Source organism: Acomys russatus, chromosome 2 (genome assembly GCF_903995435.1).
Source record: "Acomys russatus chromosome 2, mAcoRus1.1, whole genome shotgun sequence".
In the NCBI taxonomy this organism is placed as follows: domain Eukaryota; kingdom Metazoa; phylum Chordata; class Mammalia; order Rodentia; family Muridae; genus Acomys; species Acomys russatus.
The window spans coordinates 59039263-59059081 of NC_067138.1; the positions used below are offsets into that span (position 1 = coordinate 59039263).

The 19819-nt window shown below is 37.9% G+C and overlaps 1 protein-coding gene across 1 annotated transcript in view; it reads right to left on the bottom strand.

The window, feature by feature from the left end:
• Erp44 (endoplasmic reticulum protein 44) overlaps positions 1–19819 on the bottom strand; it is a 90510-nt gene that overhangs the window by 39785 nt on the left and 30906 nt on the right. Inside the window, exons 2-4 of the mRNA XM_051161894.1 lie at positions 19178–19250; positions 17590–17629; positions 13420–13535 (exon numbers count right to left, since the gene is read on the bottom strand). Of these exons, the coding sequence (XP_051017851.1) occupies positions 13420–13535; positions 17590–17629; positions 19178–19250 (229 nt within the window). The remainder of the gene's footprint in view (positions 1–13419; positions 13536–17589; positions 17630–19177; positions 19251–19819) is intronic.

Sequence of the window (19819 nt, forward strand, 5' to 3'; positions counted from 1 at the left end):
AGGCATCAGAGAGAGCCGGGCGTGGTGGCGCACGCCTTTAATCCCAGCACTCGGGAGGCAGAGGCAGGCGGATCGCTGTGAGTTCGAGGCCAGCCTGATCTACAAAGTGAGTCCAGGATGGCCAAGGCTACACAGAGAAACCCTGTCTTGAAAAACAAACAAACAAACAAACAAACAAAAAAAGAGGCATCAGAGAAGAAAGCAAGCATCTCAGAGGTGGCCTTATCTAACAGATTGCAAGAAATGGAAGAACAAATATCGGGACTTGAAGATACAATCACAGAACTGGAAACAACCATGCAGGGAAATGCTAAATCTGAAAAGTTCCTGACACAGAGCATTCAAGAAATAAAAGACAACATGAAAAGACGAAACTTGAGAATAATAGGGATTGAAGAAGGCAACCAACTCCACAGCCCAGAAAATATCTTTCATAGAATAATAGAAGAAAATTTCCCCAATTTGAAGAAGGGGATGCATATGAGCATACAAGAGGCATACAGAACACCAAAAAGAATAGACCTGAAAAGAAAATCTTCCCACCACATAATAATAACAACAAAATATACAGAACAAGGAAAAAATATTAAAAGCGGCAAGAGAAAAAGGCCGAGTAACATATGAAGGCAAATCTATCAGAATTACTCCTGACTTCTCAGCAGAGACCATGAAAGCCAAAAGGGCCTGAACAGAAGTTCTGCAAACTCTAAGAGAACACAGATACCAGGCAAGACTACTATATCCAGCAAAATTATCAATAACCATTGACGGAGAAGTCAAGATATTCCATGACAAAAACAAATTCAAACAGTACCTAGCCACAAATCCGGCTTTACAGAAGTTACTAGAAGGAAAACTCCACCCAAACTGGTCAAACTACAACCAAAACTACATAGGAAATAGGTAACTATACCATTGCAAAATCACAACCTCACAAAATCTTGACTGTTACAAATACCAAAAATGAAGGGACTTACCAATCACTGGTCATTAATAGCTCTCAACGTCAATGGTCTCAATTCTCCCAAAAAAAAAAAAAAAAAGACACAGACTAACGGAGTGGATGCATAAACATGACCCAACATTCTTCTGCATTCAAGAAACACACCTCAGCCACAAGGACAGACATTGCCTCAGAGTAAAAGGTTGGGGAAAAATATTCCAAGCAAATGATCACAAGAAACAAGCTGGGATAGCCATTCTAATATCTAATAAAATAGACTTTCAACCAAAATTAATCAAAAGAGATGAGGATGGACACTTCGTACTCGTCAAAGGTAAAGTCAACCAAGAAGACATCACGATTTTGAACATCTATGCTCCGAATACAAAGGCTCCCACATTTGTAAGAGTTATTAACAAAGCTTGCCCCACTCATCGATACCCACACATTAATAGTGGGAGACTTCAACACCCCACTTTCACTCAAGGATAGGTCTTTGATTCAAAAACTAAGCTGGGAACTAACCTCATTAACCAATATCATGAATCAAAAGGATCTAACAGATATCTACAGAACTTTCCACCCAAACGCAAAGGATTATACCTTTTTCTCAGCACCCCATGGAACGTTCTTTAAAATTGATCACATAGTTAGTCACGAAGCAAACCTCAACAGATACAAGAAGATTGAAATAATACCATGTATCTTATCAGATCACCATGGTCTAAGGCTGGACTTCAACAACAACAGAAATAACAAAAAGCATACTAACACGTGGAAACTAAACAACCTTCTACTTAATGACACATGGGTCACGGAAGAAATAAAGGAAGAAATAAAAGACTTCCTGAAATTCAATGAAATGATGGAACAACATACCCAAATTTGTGGGACACATTGAAAGCAGTGCTAAGAGGAAAATTCATAGAACTAAGTGCCTTTAAAAAGAAAATGAAATCATCCCACATAAACAACTTAACAACACATCTGGAAGCTCTAGAAAAAAAAGAAGCAGAAACACCCAAGAGGAGTAGACGCCTAGAAACAATCAAACTCAGGGCTGAAATCAATAAATTAGAAACAAAGAGAACAATCAAAAAAAATCAACAAAACCAAGAGCTGGTTCTTTGAGAAAATTAACAAAATAGACAAACCGTTAGCCAATCTAACTAAAAGACAGAGAAACACTATCCAAATTAACAAGATCAGAAATGAAAAGGAAGGCATAACAACAGACACTGAAGAAATACAAAGAATCGTAAGAACCTACTTTAAAGGCATTTATGCCACAAAATTCGAAAATTTAAGGGAAATGGACAAATTTCTCAACCGATTCCATTTGCCAAAATTGAACCAAGACCAGATAAACAAATTAAATAGCCCTATTTCACCTATAGAAATAGAAGCAACCATTGATAGTCTCCCAACCAAAAAAAAGCCCAGGGCCAGATGGTTTTAGCACAGAATTCTACCAGTCCTTCAAAGAGGAGCTAATACTGATACTATTCAAGCTATTCCGAAAGATAGAAATGGACGGAATATTACCAAATTCCTTCTATGAGGCCACAGTCACATTGATACCTAAACCTCAAAAAGACCCAACAAAAAAAGAGAATTTCAGACCAATTTCTCTTATGAACATTGATGCAAAAATACTCAACAAAATACTCGCAAAGTGAATACAACAGCAGATCAAAGACATCATTCACCATGACCAGGTAGGATTCATTCCAGGCATGCAGGGATGGTTTAACATACGGAAATCCATCAAAGTAATCCATCATATAAACAAACTGAAAGAGAAAAACCACATGATCATCTCTTTAGATGCAGAAAAAGCATTTGACAAAATCCAACACCCACTTATGTTTAAAGTTCTGAAGAGATCGGGAATACAAGGCACTTATCTAAACATAATAAAGGCTATATACAGCAAACCAACAGCCAACATTAAATTAAATGAGAGATACTCAAAGAAATCCCTCTAAAATCAGGGACCAGACAAGGCTGCCCTCTGTCCCCATATCTCTTTAATATAGTTCTTGAAGTTCTAGCCAGAGCAATAAGACAGCAAAAAGAGATCAAGGGGATCCAAATGGGAAAGGAAGAAGTCAAATTATCCCTATTTGCAGATGATATGATAGTGTATATAACTGACCCCCAAAATTCCACCAGAGAACTCCTACAGCTGATAAACACCTTCAGCAAATTGGCAGGATACAAAATAAACTCAAAAAAGTCAGTAGCTTTCCTGTATACAAATGACAAACAGGCAGAGGAAGAAATTAGGAAAACTACTCCCTTCACGATAGCCACAAACAATTTAAATATCTAGAAGTAACTCTAACCAAGCAAGTGAAGGACTTATTCGAAAAAAACCTTCAAACCTCTGAAGAAAGAGATTGAAGATGACATCAGAAGATGGAGGGATTTACCTTGTTTGTGGATTGGGAGAATCAACATAGTAAAAATGACCATCTTACCAAAAGCAATTTACAGATTCAACGCAATCCCTATCAAAATACCTACAAAATATTTTGAAGATATTGAAAGATCAATTCTCAAATTCATATGGAGAAATAAAAAGCCCAGAATAGCAAAAACAATCCTATACAATAAAAGATCCTCTGGAGGAATCTCCATACCTGATCTCAAGCTGTAGTACAGAGCAACAGTAATTAAAACAGCATGGTACTGGCAAAGCAATAGGCTGGTGGATCAATGGAATCAAATTGAAGACCCAGAGATGAATCCACACACATTTGCTCACTTGATTTTTGACAAAGAAGCCAAACCTATTCAATGGAAAAAGGATAGCATCTTCAACAAATGGTGCTGGTCTAACTGGATGTCTACATGTAGAAAAATGCAATTAGACCCTTATTTGTCACCATGCACAAAACTCAAGTCCAAGTGGATTAAAGACCTCAACTTAAAACCAGAGACATTAATTCAGTTAGAGGAAAAAGTGGGAAAGAGACTGGGACACATAGGCACAGAAAACAACTTCCTGAACAGTACACCAACAGCCCAGGCCTTAATGTCAACAATTAATAAATGGGACCTCATGAGGCTGAGAAGCTTCTGTAAGGCAGGAGACACTGTCAGTAGAACAAAGTGACAGCCTACAGACTGGTAAAAGATCTTCACCAACCCTTCATCTGACAAAGGTTTAATATCCAAAATATATAAAGAACTCAAGAAATTAAACACCACAAAACCAAACAACCCAATTGCGAAATGGGGCTTGGAACTCTCAACAGAGTTCTCAACAGAGGAATATCAAATGGCCGAGAAACATTTAAAGAAATGCTCGTCCTCGTTAGTCATCAGAGGAATGCAAATCAAAACGACACTGAGATTCCATCTTACACCCATCAGAATGGCTAAGATCAAAAACTCAAATGACACCACATGTTGGCGAGGATGTGGAGAGAGAAGAACACTCCTTCATTGCTGGTGGGAATGCAAACTAGTACAACCACTTTGGAAAGCTATCTGACGCTTTCTCAGAAAAATGGGAATAGGGCTTCCTCAAGACCCAGCTATCCCACTCCTTGGAATATACCCAGAAAATGCCCTACCACACAACAGGGACATATGCTCAACCATGTTCATAGCTGCTTTATACATAATAGCCAGAACATGGAAACAGCCTAATGTCCCTCAGTAGAAGAATGGACTAAGAAACTGTGGTATATTTATACTATGGAATACTACTCAGCTATTAAAAACAAGGAATTCCCGAAATTTGTGGACAAATGGATTGATCTAGAAATTATCATGAGTGAGTTCACCCAGAAGCAAAAAGAGACAAACGGTATATACTCACTTATATCAAAACACTAGTCCAAGGGATACATACCATGAAAAACTTTACTTACCAAGAAAGTGGGTCAGAGGAGAGGACATCCTATTGAGACTTTAGGCAAGAGTAGCATGGAAGAATGGGGAAATAGTAGGACCCACAGGGTCCTGGAAACCTACAAGAAGAACTTTATGACAGGCAGATCTGGGTCCTGGGGTCCTCCTCAAACTAAGGCACCAGCCAAGGAGAATATAGGCATTAAAGTTCGAATCCCTACCAAGACCTAGCCGACGAACATGATATTCTCCACCGTTGAGTGGAGAGTGAGATCTGACTCTCACATGAACTCTGGTGCCCCCTTTTCTGACCATGTCCCCTGGATGGGGAGGCCTGGCGGCACTCAGAGGAAGGATAGCTAGTTACCAAGAAGAGACTCAATATTCTAAGAGCATATATAGGGGGAGGAGGTCTCCCTCAATCACAGACATAGGGGAGGGGAGAAGGGGGGAAGTGGGAGGGAGGGAAGAATGGGAGGAAACAGGGGAAGGGCTAACAATGGAGATGTAATATGAATAAATTAATAAAAAAATACATCTCATAGAAGATGTGCAAAACCTGGGATTGGGGGAAGCCTAGACCCCAATTTAAAAATAGTCTACAAATCATGCAGCCAATATTCCTTGGAATTGTCTAGGTTCTGAAAAAATAAAGATTAAAAAAAAAAAAAAAAAAGCCAGAAGACCCAAGATCTGATGAGTAAAATCAATTAGCCTGGATAACAGTGGAAGAGCTGGTCACAGTGCACTGAGTGTAGCTCAGTACTGGTTTTCGGTTTTGACAGTGACGTTACATAAAATGCAGTTCTAGGATAGCAAAGGCTACACAGAACAACCCTGTCTTCAAAACCACAACAAGAAAAGTATCAAAATAATATATGTAAACTAAAAAAAAAAACGAGAAAACATTGCTGAAACTGAAAATATCTAAATACAAGGTAAGATTAAGAATGTTTGTGGAGCCAGGTGGTGGTGGCACACACCTCTACCTCTAATTCCCAGGACTTAGGAGGCAGAGACAGGCGGATCACTGCAAGCTCGAGGAAAGCCTGGTCTACAAAGCAAGTCCAGGACAGTTAAGGTTACACAGAGAAACCCTGTCTTGAAAAAGCAAGAGAGAGAGAGAGAGAGAGAGAGAGTGAGTGTGTGTGTTTGTGGAGCTGGGTGCAGTGGTACAAGCCTGAAATCCTGGTACTTGGGGAGGCAGAGGCAGAGGGATCTCTGTGTGTTTGATGGACCAAAAGATTTAAGATTTAAGATTACTAAAATAATAATTCTCCCCAAAATGGTCTCAGTGAAGTTAACTCTAATTTGAATCCTGGCATTTCCATTTATTGTTAGAAAATAACAAGCTGTTTCTAGGAGTCATATGGAAATCCAAAACCACTAAAACAGTCAAACCCACTCTGAAAAAAATATTACATAGTTGAAAGGTTTATACCACTTGTTTTCAAGACACTCTATAAACTGTAACAATCCACAAGATACGGCATGAGTAGTCACTTGATCAATAGTACAGGAAAAGACCAGAAGTAGAGCCTTAAGTACAGGCCCAGTTCATGTCAACAAAGACGCTAAGGCAGTTAGTGAAAATGGGACAGAGTTTTCCCTCAACATGTAATGACAGATCTGTTTAATGACTGAATACAACAAACCACCTACCCACTTTAACTCATACATTTCACACATAAAAACTAAATCCAAATGATCAATGGGCACAAATGCAAACTTTCATATTATGAAATTTATTGAAGAAAACATGACAGAAACATTTTACAGTAGTGGGAAGGGAACAGACTTCTAAGAAATCCAAAGTCTGGTCCATTAAAAATTAGTAAGCAGGATTTCATCAGAACTAAGACCATGAGATTGGAAGGATGGCTCAGTGGTCAAGAGCATTTATTTATTCCTCCTGCAGAGGGCCTGAGCTCAGTTCCCAGTATCTACATGGTGGTCTAGAGACAACCCCAGGAGATCTGATTCCCTCTTCTCAACTCTGCAGAGACCATGCACATACATGGTGTAATACATATATACATACGTACATACATACAGGCAAAACATTGACATACATAAAATAAATCTATAAAAGATATTTTAAAATTCAGAACATATACACTTCAGAAGACTTTTAAGCTAAGTGTGGTGCTACAGGGCTGCAATCTCAGAACTTTGTAGATGGTTATAAGTTCAAGACTATCCTGGGCTACATAGTAAGCCTCAGGGTAGCCTGGGCTACTTAAGGAGACCCTCTCTCAAATAAACAAACAAAAAAACCAAAGAGCAATGATTACAGCTACAACACAACTCTTGCACCCAAAGCTCAGGCGACATTGTGGAATATGGGGTAGAAAGATAGTAAGAGCCAAAGGACCAGGAAGTCTGCTGTGAGATTGTCTCCTAGAAACAAGGAAGCTACATCTGACACCTCAGCAACATGGCTGCCTAGACAAGCCGTAAACAATGACAATACCAATAGACACACTAACATAGAGCGGGGATGCTCATGGGACCCCATTCCTTAGACAAAGAACTTCAAAAAATTTACAACAGCTGAGAGAGAAAAATTAGTCTTCCTCAGCGATGAGTTCCCTAACTGGCTATCAACATCAAATGGCCAACCTAAAATCATAAACATACAACAAACTCTAAGCAGACTCAGCAAGTTGTATTTATATATTTATGCACATATATTGGTAACAATAATAATTAAAGAAAAAGAGACCATTAATGGTGTGGAGGAGGCATGAGAGGGACAGAGAGTGGGGAGGGAAGGAGGAAATGGAGTAATTATATTTTACTTTTTAAAATGTATAAAAAGTGGGGAGGGCAATAAGATAAAAATGACTGTAACCAAGCCTGACTGACAACTTGAGTTTGATCCCCAGGACTTACATGGTGGAAGGAGAAAATTGATTGTCCCATGTTGTGGCATGTACAACACATAAAAAATAAACAAAATAATTAAGTATAATAAAAAATGAAAATAACAACAAAAGGCAATTCTGAACAAAGTTGAAGTCTCACATTTTCATATTTCAAACCTTATCACACACAGAGCTACAATAAAACTGTCTGATAGAGATCATGGTACAGACCAGAGAACCTGGAAATAAACAATCACACACACCATTAGCTGTTGCTTTATAAAGATGTCATAACCAACTACCTGGGCGGTAGGGGTCCTCTTCAACAAATGGTTCCAGACAGCCTGGATACCTTACATACACAAAAATGTACAAAAATATTAGACTCCTACCTTATTCCATACATATAAATTAAGTAAAAAAAGTTCCAAAGACCTAAATGTAAGGCCTAAGATTGGAGAGGTATTAAAGCATAGGAGCACTTACTGACATTGGATTTACTATAATTTCTTAGCTATGATACCTAAAACATGGGTGAAAAAAATGTAAAAAGATAAACCCGACTACAACAAGATTGAGAAAAAAAAAAAAAAAACAAAACTATGCACAAAGAGACAACCAACAAAGCAAAAGACAACCTACAAGATAAGAAAAATATCTGGAAATCATATGTGATAAAGGATTAATAACTAAAACACACACACACACACACACACACACACACACACACACACACACACACATCCAACCATTCAGAAAGAAGATAGAAACTGATATAAAAATGAGCAAAGAATGTGAGTGAACATTTCTTCAATAACCAACAAGCATATTTAAAGACACTCAACATCACGAGGCATGGTGGCACAGGCCTTTAATCTCAGCACTCAGGAAGCAGAAGCAGGTGGTTCTCTGTGAGTTCAAGGCCAGCCTAGTCTACAAAGACAGTCCCAGGACAATCCAGGCTACACAGAGAAGCCCTGTCTTGAAAAACCAAAACAAACAAACAAACAACCACACAAAAAGCCATCAAGATATTCAACGTCACTACACTTGAGGGAATATAAACCAGCCATATCACCGCATACCTATTACATAGCAGGTATTTTGAAAACTTAGTACATGCATTATTTATAATTTATACTGTTAGCAAGGATATGGAGAAAACTGAAACATTTGTGCACTACCAACAAACTTAAAATGATGGCTAAAAAAATGTGATATATAATAACTTTACATTCATAGTGAACTGTAGCCCAAAAATACTACATAAAAACTTCCAGAAATAAACTAGCCCAAGGGGCATGTCCTATGAAAGTCTTCACTTACTAGGAAAGTGGGGTAGAGGTGAGGACATCCTACTGGGACTCTAGGTGAGAGAAGTATAGGAGAAGGATCCAGAGGGTCCTAGAAACCTAAAGAAGAACACTATGATGGGCGGATCTGGGCCCAGGGGTTCTGCTTGAACTATGGCCCCAACCAAGAACAATATGTGCAGTCAGCATCAAACCCCTACCCAGATCTAGCCAATGGACAGGACATTCTCCACAGTTAAGTGGAGACTGGAGACTGGCTTTCACAGGAACCCTGGTGCCCCATATTTGGCCATGTCCCCTGGATAGGGAGGCCTGATGGCACTCAGAGGAAGGATAGCAGACTACCAAGAAAAGACTTGATACCTTAGCATCATATTCAGGGGGAAGAGGTGCCCCTCAGTCAGTCATAGGAAAGGTGAATGGGGTGAAAGTGGGAGGGAGGTATGGGAGGATGCATGGGATGGGATAGCAATTGAGATGTTATACGAATGATTTATTCAATTAAAAAAAAATTTCCAGAAATAAATTAAGCTATGAAACTGAACACCGCTCTAAGTGGCATAATGAAATCTCAAGTTTTACTTCCTCCTAGTGGCTCACTAGATTTTCCATTACCTGGCATATCCACACTACATACACTGCATATCCACATGACATACACTGAGTATCTACACTGCATACACCGCATATCCACACGACATACACTGAGTATCTACACTGCATACACCGCATATCCACATGACATACACTGAGTATCCACACTACATACACTGCATATCCACATGACATACACTGAGTATTTACACTACATACACTGCATATCCACATGACATACACTGAGTATCTACACTGCATACCCACATGACATACACTGAGTATTTATACTGCATACACTGCATATCCACACAACATACACTGCATACCCACATGACATACACTGAGTATTTATACTGCATACACTGCATATCCACACTACATACACTGCATATCCACATGACATACACTGAGTATCCACACTACATACACTGCATATCCACATGACATACACTGAGTATCTATACTGCATACCCACATGACATACACTGAGTATTTATACTGCATACACTGCATATCCAAACTACATACACTGCATATTCACACTGCATACACTGCATATCCACATTGGATACACTGCATATACTGCATATCCACATTGCATACACTGCCTGCCCATTAGTCACTTTGCACCTGTCTTGGCTATTGGATCAGTTACAGTACTGTCGTGTTTGTGTTTAAATCATTTTTTACTTAGTAATCACTACATACTAAGCAGTGATTTGGGCAATTTGAATAAGTCAAACAAAAAGAAATTATTTCCTTTAAGTTTTAGTACAACAAAATAGATTCATGTAACTTTCATTACTATAATATACTTATATAATAAATACTGGGATATTTACTTTAAAAAGGAAAATTGTAGCATATGCCTTGACAAGGAACTGGTCTTGACAAGATTACGTCACGCGAAATAAACCAATGACAAAGATAGTGTATGATTCTACTTAAGCAGGCTACCTAGAATGGTCATATTCTAGAAATAGAAAGTAGAATGGCAGTTTGCAAGGGCTGAGGGTTAGGAGAAATGAGACGCTGCTGTTTCATAGCTACAGCAGTTCAGTTTCACAAGATAAGAAAAGATCTACAGGCTGGGTAAAAACAATGCAAACATAATGTAACACTACTGGAGCTACACAGAAGCACAGTCCAGGTGGCAATTGTATATCATAGGTATTCTATCCAATTTTTTAAAAAAGTCACTGAGCAGAATGGGAGAAAATATTTACAAACAGTACATTTAAAAAGAACTAAAACTCAAAAAAAAAAAAATACCAAATAAATAAACTTACAAGCATTGTAAGAAGATAAATAATCCAAAAAAATGTATAATTTTAACAGATACTTTATCAAAGATATACAGCTATCATATGAGCACATGAAAACATTATCAAGCTCAGTACTATCAGTAACAACAGAATGTCACTGAATATTAAAGCTAATTGGACCAGGCATAGTGGGGTGTGTCTTTAATCCCAGCACTCCAAAGGCAGAGGCTGGGGGATATCAATGAGTTCAAGGCCAGCTAGGGCTATATAGTGAGACCCTGTTTCAAAAGCAACAAAAACCCTTAAATTAATTAATAATACCATACAACATGGAATAATCTCAAAATAACCAAGCTAACCGAAAGGAGGAGGAAAAGAAGCATTCATACTATATGATTCTACTTACATAAAATTCTAGAAAACGAACAAAAAGAGATCTGGTAAAGGTTTGAGTACATAAAAGGCACAATGAGAATTTGAAGGGATGGCAGGAATCTTAGCTGTAGAGACGAAAGCATGATGTAAGCACATATCAAAGTTTACAACCAGTGTTCCATTTAACCCTGGGAGTCACGTGCCAATTGTATCTTTAAAACACCTAATTACAGAAAGCAAGCCTCACAGAGTGTTCTGACCAACAGGCACTTCCCAGACCACAGAATTCCTAACGCTATCTCTGCTCAGAATTTTTCCAATACAAACTAGGAAGGGTAGAGAGCAGCTTACAAAACTAAGGAAAACACCAAAAGGGTGACTAGATCACAATATGTGAGTAAATCACCAGTAAGTTTCACACTATCACTTTTGAAGGGGAAAGTTACCAAATGAGAAAACTATTTAGGGAGGACCTAGCACTGCAGATGTAACTTTCTCCAGTTAACAATGACGGATTAAAAACAACATCTGAACTATGGCTATTTTCCTAGATAAAAGGAAGCTCATAATAACGTGCGATTTAGTTTAGGCGTTTTCTGTTTAAAAGGTGTCATAAATGATGTACATAGCTGGTAGAAATAACTTATCATCTCTCCCATGACTGCGAGCTTGAAAGCACAATGGTTCAAATTCAGTGTTGGTAGGGACTCAAAGACTCGTCTTTGCATTGTAGCATCTAATTAAATACAAAGAGAGTAGACAGATCTGAACGCTGAGCCCACACCAAGCATGCCATGTTCTCTGTCAGTGAAAGGACAGGAGGAAAGTACTCCAAAAAGCAAGCAGTATGGAGACATCGTCTATGCTTGTACCTACAACTTTTACTGCCCTCTTTATTTAATCCATCTGTGCAGAAACATGGCATATAGCTTATGTTCAAAATGATGTGCTGTTAGAAAACGCTCTTCCACACGGCATTGAGCAGTGCCAGTAAATCCTTACAATGCTCTCAGAATGGAGCAGAAAAGGAGAAAGCTGTTTTGTGGAGGCCTTTAGTCAGACCAGGATTCTAGTTCCAGCTTAATGAACACTGTGCTGTGCAACACTGGTTAAGCCACTTTATTTGTTTCTATACCTGGAAAAATGGAAAGAGTGAAACAGACAGACAGACAGACAGAGAACAGGTATTCAGGAGCAGAATAACTCCAAGTATAAAGGAGGCAGCTTTGTACACAGTAGCTCACCAAGAGCTCAATGTAAAGAAATTTTTAATAAGTTGTTTTGTCTTCTAGAAACTGCCAAATGCATGACATATAGAGATTAGTAAGTTGTACTGTCTTTACAACTGGGAGCATGAAGAAAAGGGAAAAGAGAAAGTGCTGTCTCGAGGAACTCACAGTGCAGCTGATGAGACAGCTAAGACCCCAACACAGACCTACCAAGTTCTAATTACTTAGAGTCCTGAGAAGGAAAGGCTGGGGTAGTAAGTGGGGCATTTGGGAGGAAGCATTTACTGCTAGCTCACTAGTTCAACTTGGAAAACAGCGCTATTATATTAAAAACCAGAGAGTTTATAAAGTACATTGCACAGAGAGACAAAACACAAGAAAATAGATTTTTAGAGTCTAACGTTTTTTAATAATTCAATAATTATGATAGTAACTGCAGCTAACTACACTTCAAACACAAAGCAGACTCTTAAAGATAACAAACAGAAACACAAAAATAAGACAAATGAGACACTGTCTTATTTGAAATGAGGATCATATTTCTGTAGGATTTTCACTCTTACTTAAATTGAATATTATCATATTTTACATGCTTCTCGGAGCAACAAAAATCCTCATTTGTCTTCCAAAAATATAGTTCACCTATATTTACTGATTCTAGTGTTTGCTTTGGCAGAAAATGTAGTTAGTTATGATTTGGTACCTATATACTTGACCTGCTGTATTTTAATTAAAAAAACAAAACAAAATAAAAAAACCCACAAGTACCTTTTATATAGGCAACATGGAGTGTTAAAAAGACAGAAAAGATGAAAGATTAGACATTTATTCTAGGTTCCAGACCTTTTTAGATTTCTTTACTTAAAGCAGGCCATTTGAAAAAAGAAAAACAAAAACAACACAGTGCACGCATGCGTAGAGGAAGGGTCAGGACATTTCTTTCAGACTTCCTACTTAGTTACTTACAGTGCTGATCACAATCAACTCTGGCAAATACTACTTGATTTTTGTCTGGATATTCTTCCTTAATGACATCAGATGCTTCCTCAAAAATTGGATGCAACATCTGGCTGAAACGACACCTACACACAGACAAGCACACCAATTAGCAGGGAAGCGCAGAAGGCACAGGATCTTACTTCAGTTATCACTCACTGATGTTTAGCATATGTACAATAAACAACTTGTGAGACAATCACACATTCAATTGAATCATGATGTCTGTCAGTGAATGAAAGGAAAACACTTGAATTCAAAGCTGTACTCTCTAATTTAATATTGTGTAAAGTATGAAGTCGGTCTGTCGTTTTGCCTTATGATTAACGGCTAGTTTTATAGCGCATGTAGCTATGTATCTCTCACAGAGGCCATGACACAAGCCTGCAGCATACACTCTACCCTACACTGCTAAGATCTGCGTGCTTATAGAAGAAATCAGCTTTCTCTGAACAATGAACATATTCCCAATTTCTGGACTGCTTAGTTTATTGCAAATGCTAGATCAATCCACCTGGCTACTCCATCAATCTCAGACATCAGTTAATGTACTAAATAAAACAGTTCTTTTGAAACAATACATGGCATAAAATTAGTGTTTTCTCTTAAAAATATATCCCCATATTAAAATAGGCCTTTATATCTGTAAGCACAGAAACTTACTATGTCCAGAAACAAATATTCAAATTCCTAAAGACTTCCTGACCATTTTCCCCTCCCTCCCACACCTATTTAAAAGAGGGTCATAATATTCCAGGAAATTGTTACTTCTAATCCTTACTGCTCACCATTAGGCAAAGCACTTGAGAAATACAAATTGTGGGTGATTAAAGGGACTTGAGGGGGGGGGAAGAATACATAATGCACACAAACAACCAGCTGGGGAGAATAGACATTTCATGGAAAAAAGGTACTGAGAAGAATATGGCAAAACACTATAATTGCTACTACTGTCTTTAGAGCCCTTATACAAGAAGACATTTTCTTGAAGAAGCCCATATATTCAAATCTATGTGGGACCTTTTATTAGCAATAATCCATAAAGAACATGTGAAAGGATGTAGAATTACACCTCCTCCCTATTTCTTTTGTATCTCTCTCTAGCCTACTCACCTAACTTCCTAAGATGTCCTAGAATACATCAAGGAAATCCAATCTGTATCTTTCAGACTCCTGTTTTCAAGTAGTTCTTTCCTCCTTAGCATCTTAAATCTCCCATCTGGGATAGGTAGGACGGATCTGTGGACATCATGGACTGTGTCTTATTTGACTACATATTCTAATAAGCATTCAATAGATGTCTGTTAGGTGAGCAAGCTGATGAATTAAAAAACTAGAAGAGCCGGAACCCCAGGTCTGTGAGTACTAAACGTCTGCAAATAGGCTAGGTAGAGGGTGGGAGGCACAGACAGGGCCTGACTGTGGCTCTGAGCTTTACACGTGGCTCCTAGAGAACTGATGGAAGGAGCAAAGGGAGCCCCACATCAAGAGCTCCTCTCTGGACTCCCCACTTTTGCTGTCCCATTAAGTTTTTAAGCAGATTCATGTTAAAAATGCTATCAGTTTAAATACTAAAACTTTAAATGGGAAGGTCAATTTCAGTATTGCTGCACCTTCGTGTGTATGTAAACGCTACATTTACACAGGTGCCACAACAAAAGCAATAGATCCATCTCTCATGGTCTTCTGAATGCATCTCCAATCCAGGGCTCAAACAATGCTTAACAAATCAACTAAAGAGCTGTCTTGCAGACACTTTGGGGTCGTTTACTATTATGATCTAATAGGAGAGAAATAAGTTTAAGATTTAGACATACCTAAGTTTAAATCCCAAATCCACCACTTACTAGCAGATGGCCTTTCTGAACCTCTACTTCCTCAATCTAAAATGGAAATTATAATACCTACCTGCAGGGCATTCCTGAGCCTTAGAAAAATAATACAGGGCTTGCCACACTCACAGCATTACTAAGCGCCTACTGTGGCTTATTATTCTCTGAGGCATCATAGTAGTTCTCCACAGCTACATAAGAGAATCAACTTCCAGAGAGACTAGAGTCTAGTCTATGAAAGCAAATACAGTAAGCCTATCAGCAAATTACTCAAGTTTTCTCAGTTGAAAAGGAACATTAATTTACCATTAATAGTGGAAGACATTCCTTAGGTAGTATGTTTTCTCAAATATGTTGCTACTGGTCAACATTTCCAACTCAGATTTTGCAATAAAGTTAGGAGAGTGTACAATTCTGCTTTCTCTTAACAATCAGATTTCATCAGTCAAGAACACTGCATTCTATTTTGCCCTGTGCTACAATCTGATCAGGCCATCAGGAAAAGTGCTTTGCTTCTCCGCCTGTAGGTCTCCTTACCTGGAAAGTCTGGACTAGATAATCTTCTATCAAACTTTATGACTAATATTAATTCTAATTTGCCTTGAAATATGCTACTTCCATTACATATTTTATAAGTGGCATTTTCCATGTAATTTCAGCTTTTTATTAAAGTTCTTTAAGTACCAGTATCATGCATCCATATGCTCACTCAGGAGACACTGTTAGGCACTTATGAGGCATGTATTTTTCAAAGTGCTTGAGGATGACATTTTAAAGTACAATTATGATAACTATTTCCACAAAGTAAGGATTGTATTTGGGAATCACCAGCTAGATTGTAGCATGTACAGTTGGTTAAGACTGGGGCTGTGGGAAATGCAGATGCTCTCTGACTTACAAAAGAGCTAAGTCTAAGGAACTTAATTAGTGAACTGAAAATATCTTAAGGCAAAAATGCAATAACTATGCCTACCCTTCAAACAGTGCAGCTCAGAAACAGCACAGTTCAGAGTATCAGTTTTTCACCCTCACGATCACCTGCCTGGCGGGAGCTAGCCCTTGTCACCACAGTCCATCACTGCATGCCACTAGCCCAGGCAGAGGTCACAATTGAAAATCCAGTTTCTATTGAATGTATATATTTTACATGATATTAAAATTAAAAAGCCATATGTTGAATTATTACAAACTGGACACTGAACAAGATTTCCTAGTCTGACTTGAGAGAAGGAATCCTGATAGATGAAGATGACTGGAAGTGGCACTTAATCTACAATTTGAAAGATGGTTAACAAGTAAAGAATACATGAGAACAAGAAGTGGTCCATCCAGGTTGGGGAGATGGCAGAACAGTATAGGAGGACATGTTTTCACAGAAGTTAAAAAGAGCTTGGTGTGATGAAAGCAGAAGGAAGCAAGAGATGCAAATGAGCAAGTCGTGAGGGGCCTTCTAGGTCAAGACAGGGGCTTAAATTTTAACCCAAAGATTAGGGAGGGTGAAGGTACAGTGTAAACTCAATTAATCTGCACTGCAAGGAAGAAATCTGCCTTATACTACAGAGAATATTGTAGAAATATGTAAGACTAGAAGCACAGAAATCTGCCTTACAGTGCAGAGACTATTGTGGAAATAGGTAAGGCTAGAGGCACAGAATAATAAAAGAGGAGACTCACAGAAAACTGCAGGCCCAAACAGGGTGGTGGCAGCTGGCAGGCAGTAAGCCTTTTAGGGAATAGTTAATAAAAACAATTTTGCCACTGTTTCAAATTATTCCTCAGTTAACTGTCTCTTCTTCCTGTCTCCAGCACACATTCTTTAGCAGACTTAAACATCATGTTCTAGATCCTGGAATTCTAGGAAGACACTGTTTCTCCCCTCAAAGTCAGTTAGGGAAGGTACAAACAGAGTAAAAAACAAAAACAGTATCTAAGTTGAAGATCTCTTATTTCAAAGTCTGAAATTGCAAATTATAAACAGTTTCAGAGACCCTCAACTGCTAAAAGTTTATGGATAATTCCAAAAATGAATCACTTCTGAGCCAAAGCACTTCAGAAAAGGGATAATCCACCTGAAGTGAAAAGAAGATAATGGTCCCAGGGTACCATATAAGGTCAGAAACAGGATCCAATTCAGAGCAACAACTACCAGCCTCCTGGAAAAAGTGTGTAAGTTGAAAAATATCAACATTATTCTTATGAACTTGCCACACCTAAATTCTAACTTCCAACCTGTGCCCTCTCCTATACTGGGGAAAGAAAAGGGAGAGGAGGAGGGCACCAAACCCAAAACCAGAGCAAGCTTACTTACCAGTCAGCATAAAAATTTACTAAAGCAACATCAGCATTATCTGAAATTGAAAAACAAAACTAAAGTTATTTGTTTCTGTGTGACATACTTAAAGATTCAATTTTCATCATGATCTTTTCCCATTTACAAACGGCCAAATAAAGATACACAATAGTTACCTCTCACCCAGAAAGCCATTCATCAGGCAAAGTTGGCTTACATATAATCTAACACTTTCTTTAACCCTCCATTGATAGGTACACTTTCACTGGGTCTCAAATGAGTATAGCACAAAAAAGAGATCAACTCTTGAGCAGCAATGTAAACTTCTAAGCAATCCTATCTCATAATGTGGGATGGTCTGGAGCTTAATGATCCACTTTTTAAATATCCCATACACATAGTGATTGGGAACCAGCTCTGCAAGATCAGAACAGTTAACTATTTGTCATCCTCAGAAGTCTACCTTGTAGCATTATAAAATCCACTTTTCCTGGTTCCTACCCACTTTATACTCACTCTGCCACACAAAATCTCTTAGGATGTGCAAGAAAGACACAGTAGTTTCTTTTGATTAAACTCAGAGAAACTTAAACCCTTCCAGCACTCATGAAACTAATACACAAAGATGTTCCATAACCTGGAAGGTGAGAGGGATGAAAACGGTGACTTTTTGCTCCCATTAACTCCCACATTTTTGGTTCACTTGCCTGTTCATTCAAGCTGTGATTCACAAACTGGTTTCTGTACCAGAAGCTCCAACAACACCCAGGAGCTTATAGAAATGCAAATTAGGTGCAGTCTAGCAGCTCTGGCAAGCCAAGCCTCTGGGTCCTTCTGATACCTGCTTATATAGACACTGCTCTAGAGAGCTTATGAGGTGGGAACACTTTTGACACTTAAAGCTCCACAAACATAAAACAATGTAGGTAATTTATGCCTCTTAATTCCTCTTTATCTCTATTACTTAGGGCTTTGGTCATATGCATTGGTCATATGTCATTTTCTTCCTTGTTTTTAGTGTTTTTGTTTTTTAAAGAAGAAAGAATTTATGGATGCTGCATGTATTTTAAAATCTCCTTTGTTCTAATCACCCATGATATCAATCAAGTCTTGACCTTTTCTTTAATATCTGCAAAAATCAGAATATTCCCCCAAGTTAGTTCTATCTACAATCACATTGTCAGCAAATAATACATCCAATACAACAATTACTGAATGTAGCTGGATGTTATTAAAAAGAGATTGGAGAATAAGTCATTTAATTAAAATGAAAGAAAGAAATTCTAGGCTCCACTCTATGGTTCTTAATATTCAGTAGTGTAAAGTGTAAACTACAGGGCCTTAGAAGGCCATCTCATACATTGTCAGGAATGGTATCTATACCAAGACAAACAAACAAAAAAGTGAAAAACCTTGCAACTCAGGAAAGAACACATTTTAAGAAATTTGACTAATAATCAAAACGTAAAGTTCTTTGATATACTCAGTGAAATGAGCCAGAATGCCAGCTTGTTAATTATTATCGATAACTGAAATCTTATTGTGATTTTATTTATATATTATTTATAGAGAAGTAAACATACTTTTAAAATATCAAAATACTTACTTAAAATTTCATCTATATTCTCTGAATCAAGACTTGTTATTTCAGCTGTTATAGGTGTAAAAATCGAAGTTACCTGAAATTTTAAAAAGGTTAAAATTAGAGTTTCCATAAAAAGTAAATAAAGCAGTCTAAGACAAATTAATAAAGTTGGCTCTACTTATTTTTAGAAAACGATCTGATTTTAATTATTATTAGCTAAAATAGGAAAAATACTAACTTCCCAGCCTAGAAATTAGAAAATTCCTCCACTTCCAGACAGTTTGTAAGTAACTAAGAAAATTATTAATTTATCCAGCCATTCTGTAGTATTGATATGAAATTAAGTTCAAGGATTTTAGCCTCCATGCATCCAAGACAGCTACTGGGGAAGACTGGAGAGACCTGCCTGGAAAGCACTTGCATTGTTTTCATTGTCTGTGATAAAGTGTTGGGTGTCAGCTACTAGAAGAAAACAATGTTTTCACTTTCACCTTAAGGTGGAAATCCGAGTTCTAGCTTGTCAAAGAGAATCTAGCCTAACTAACAACTGTAATGCAGAGAAAAGATTAAAATTTAAAACAAACTAGCAAAGTTTTACTTATTTTAGAAAGTAATATTTATTCTTAGGTTTCATCTTTAATTTAATGTATCCGCTGCCCAGGG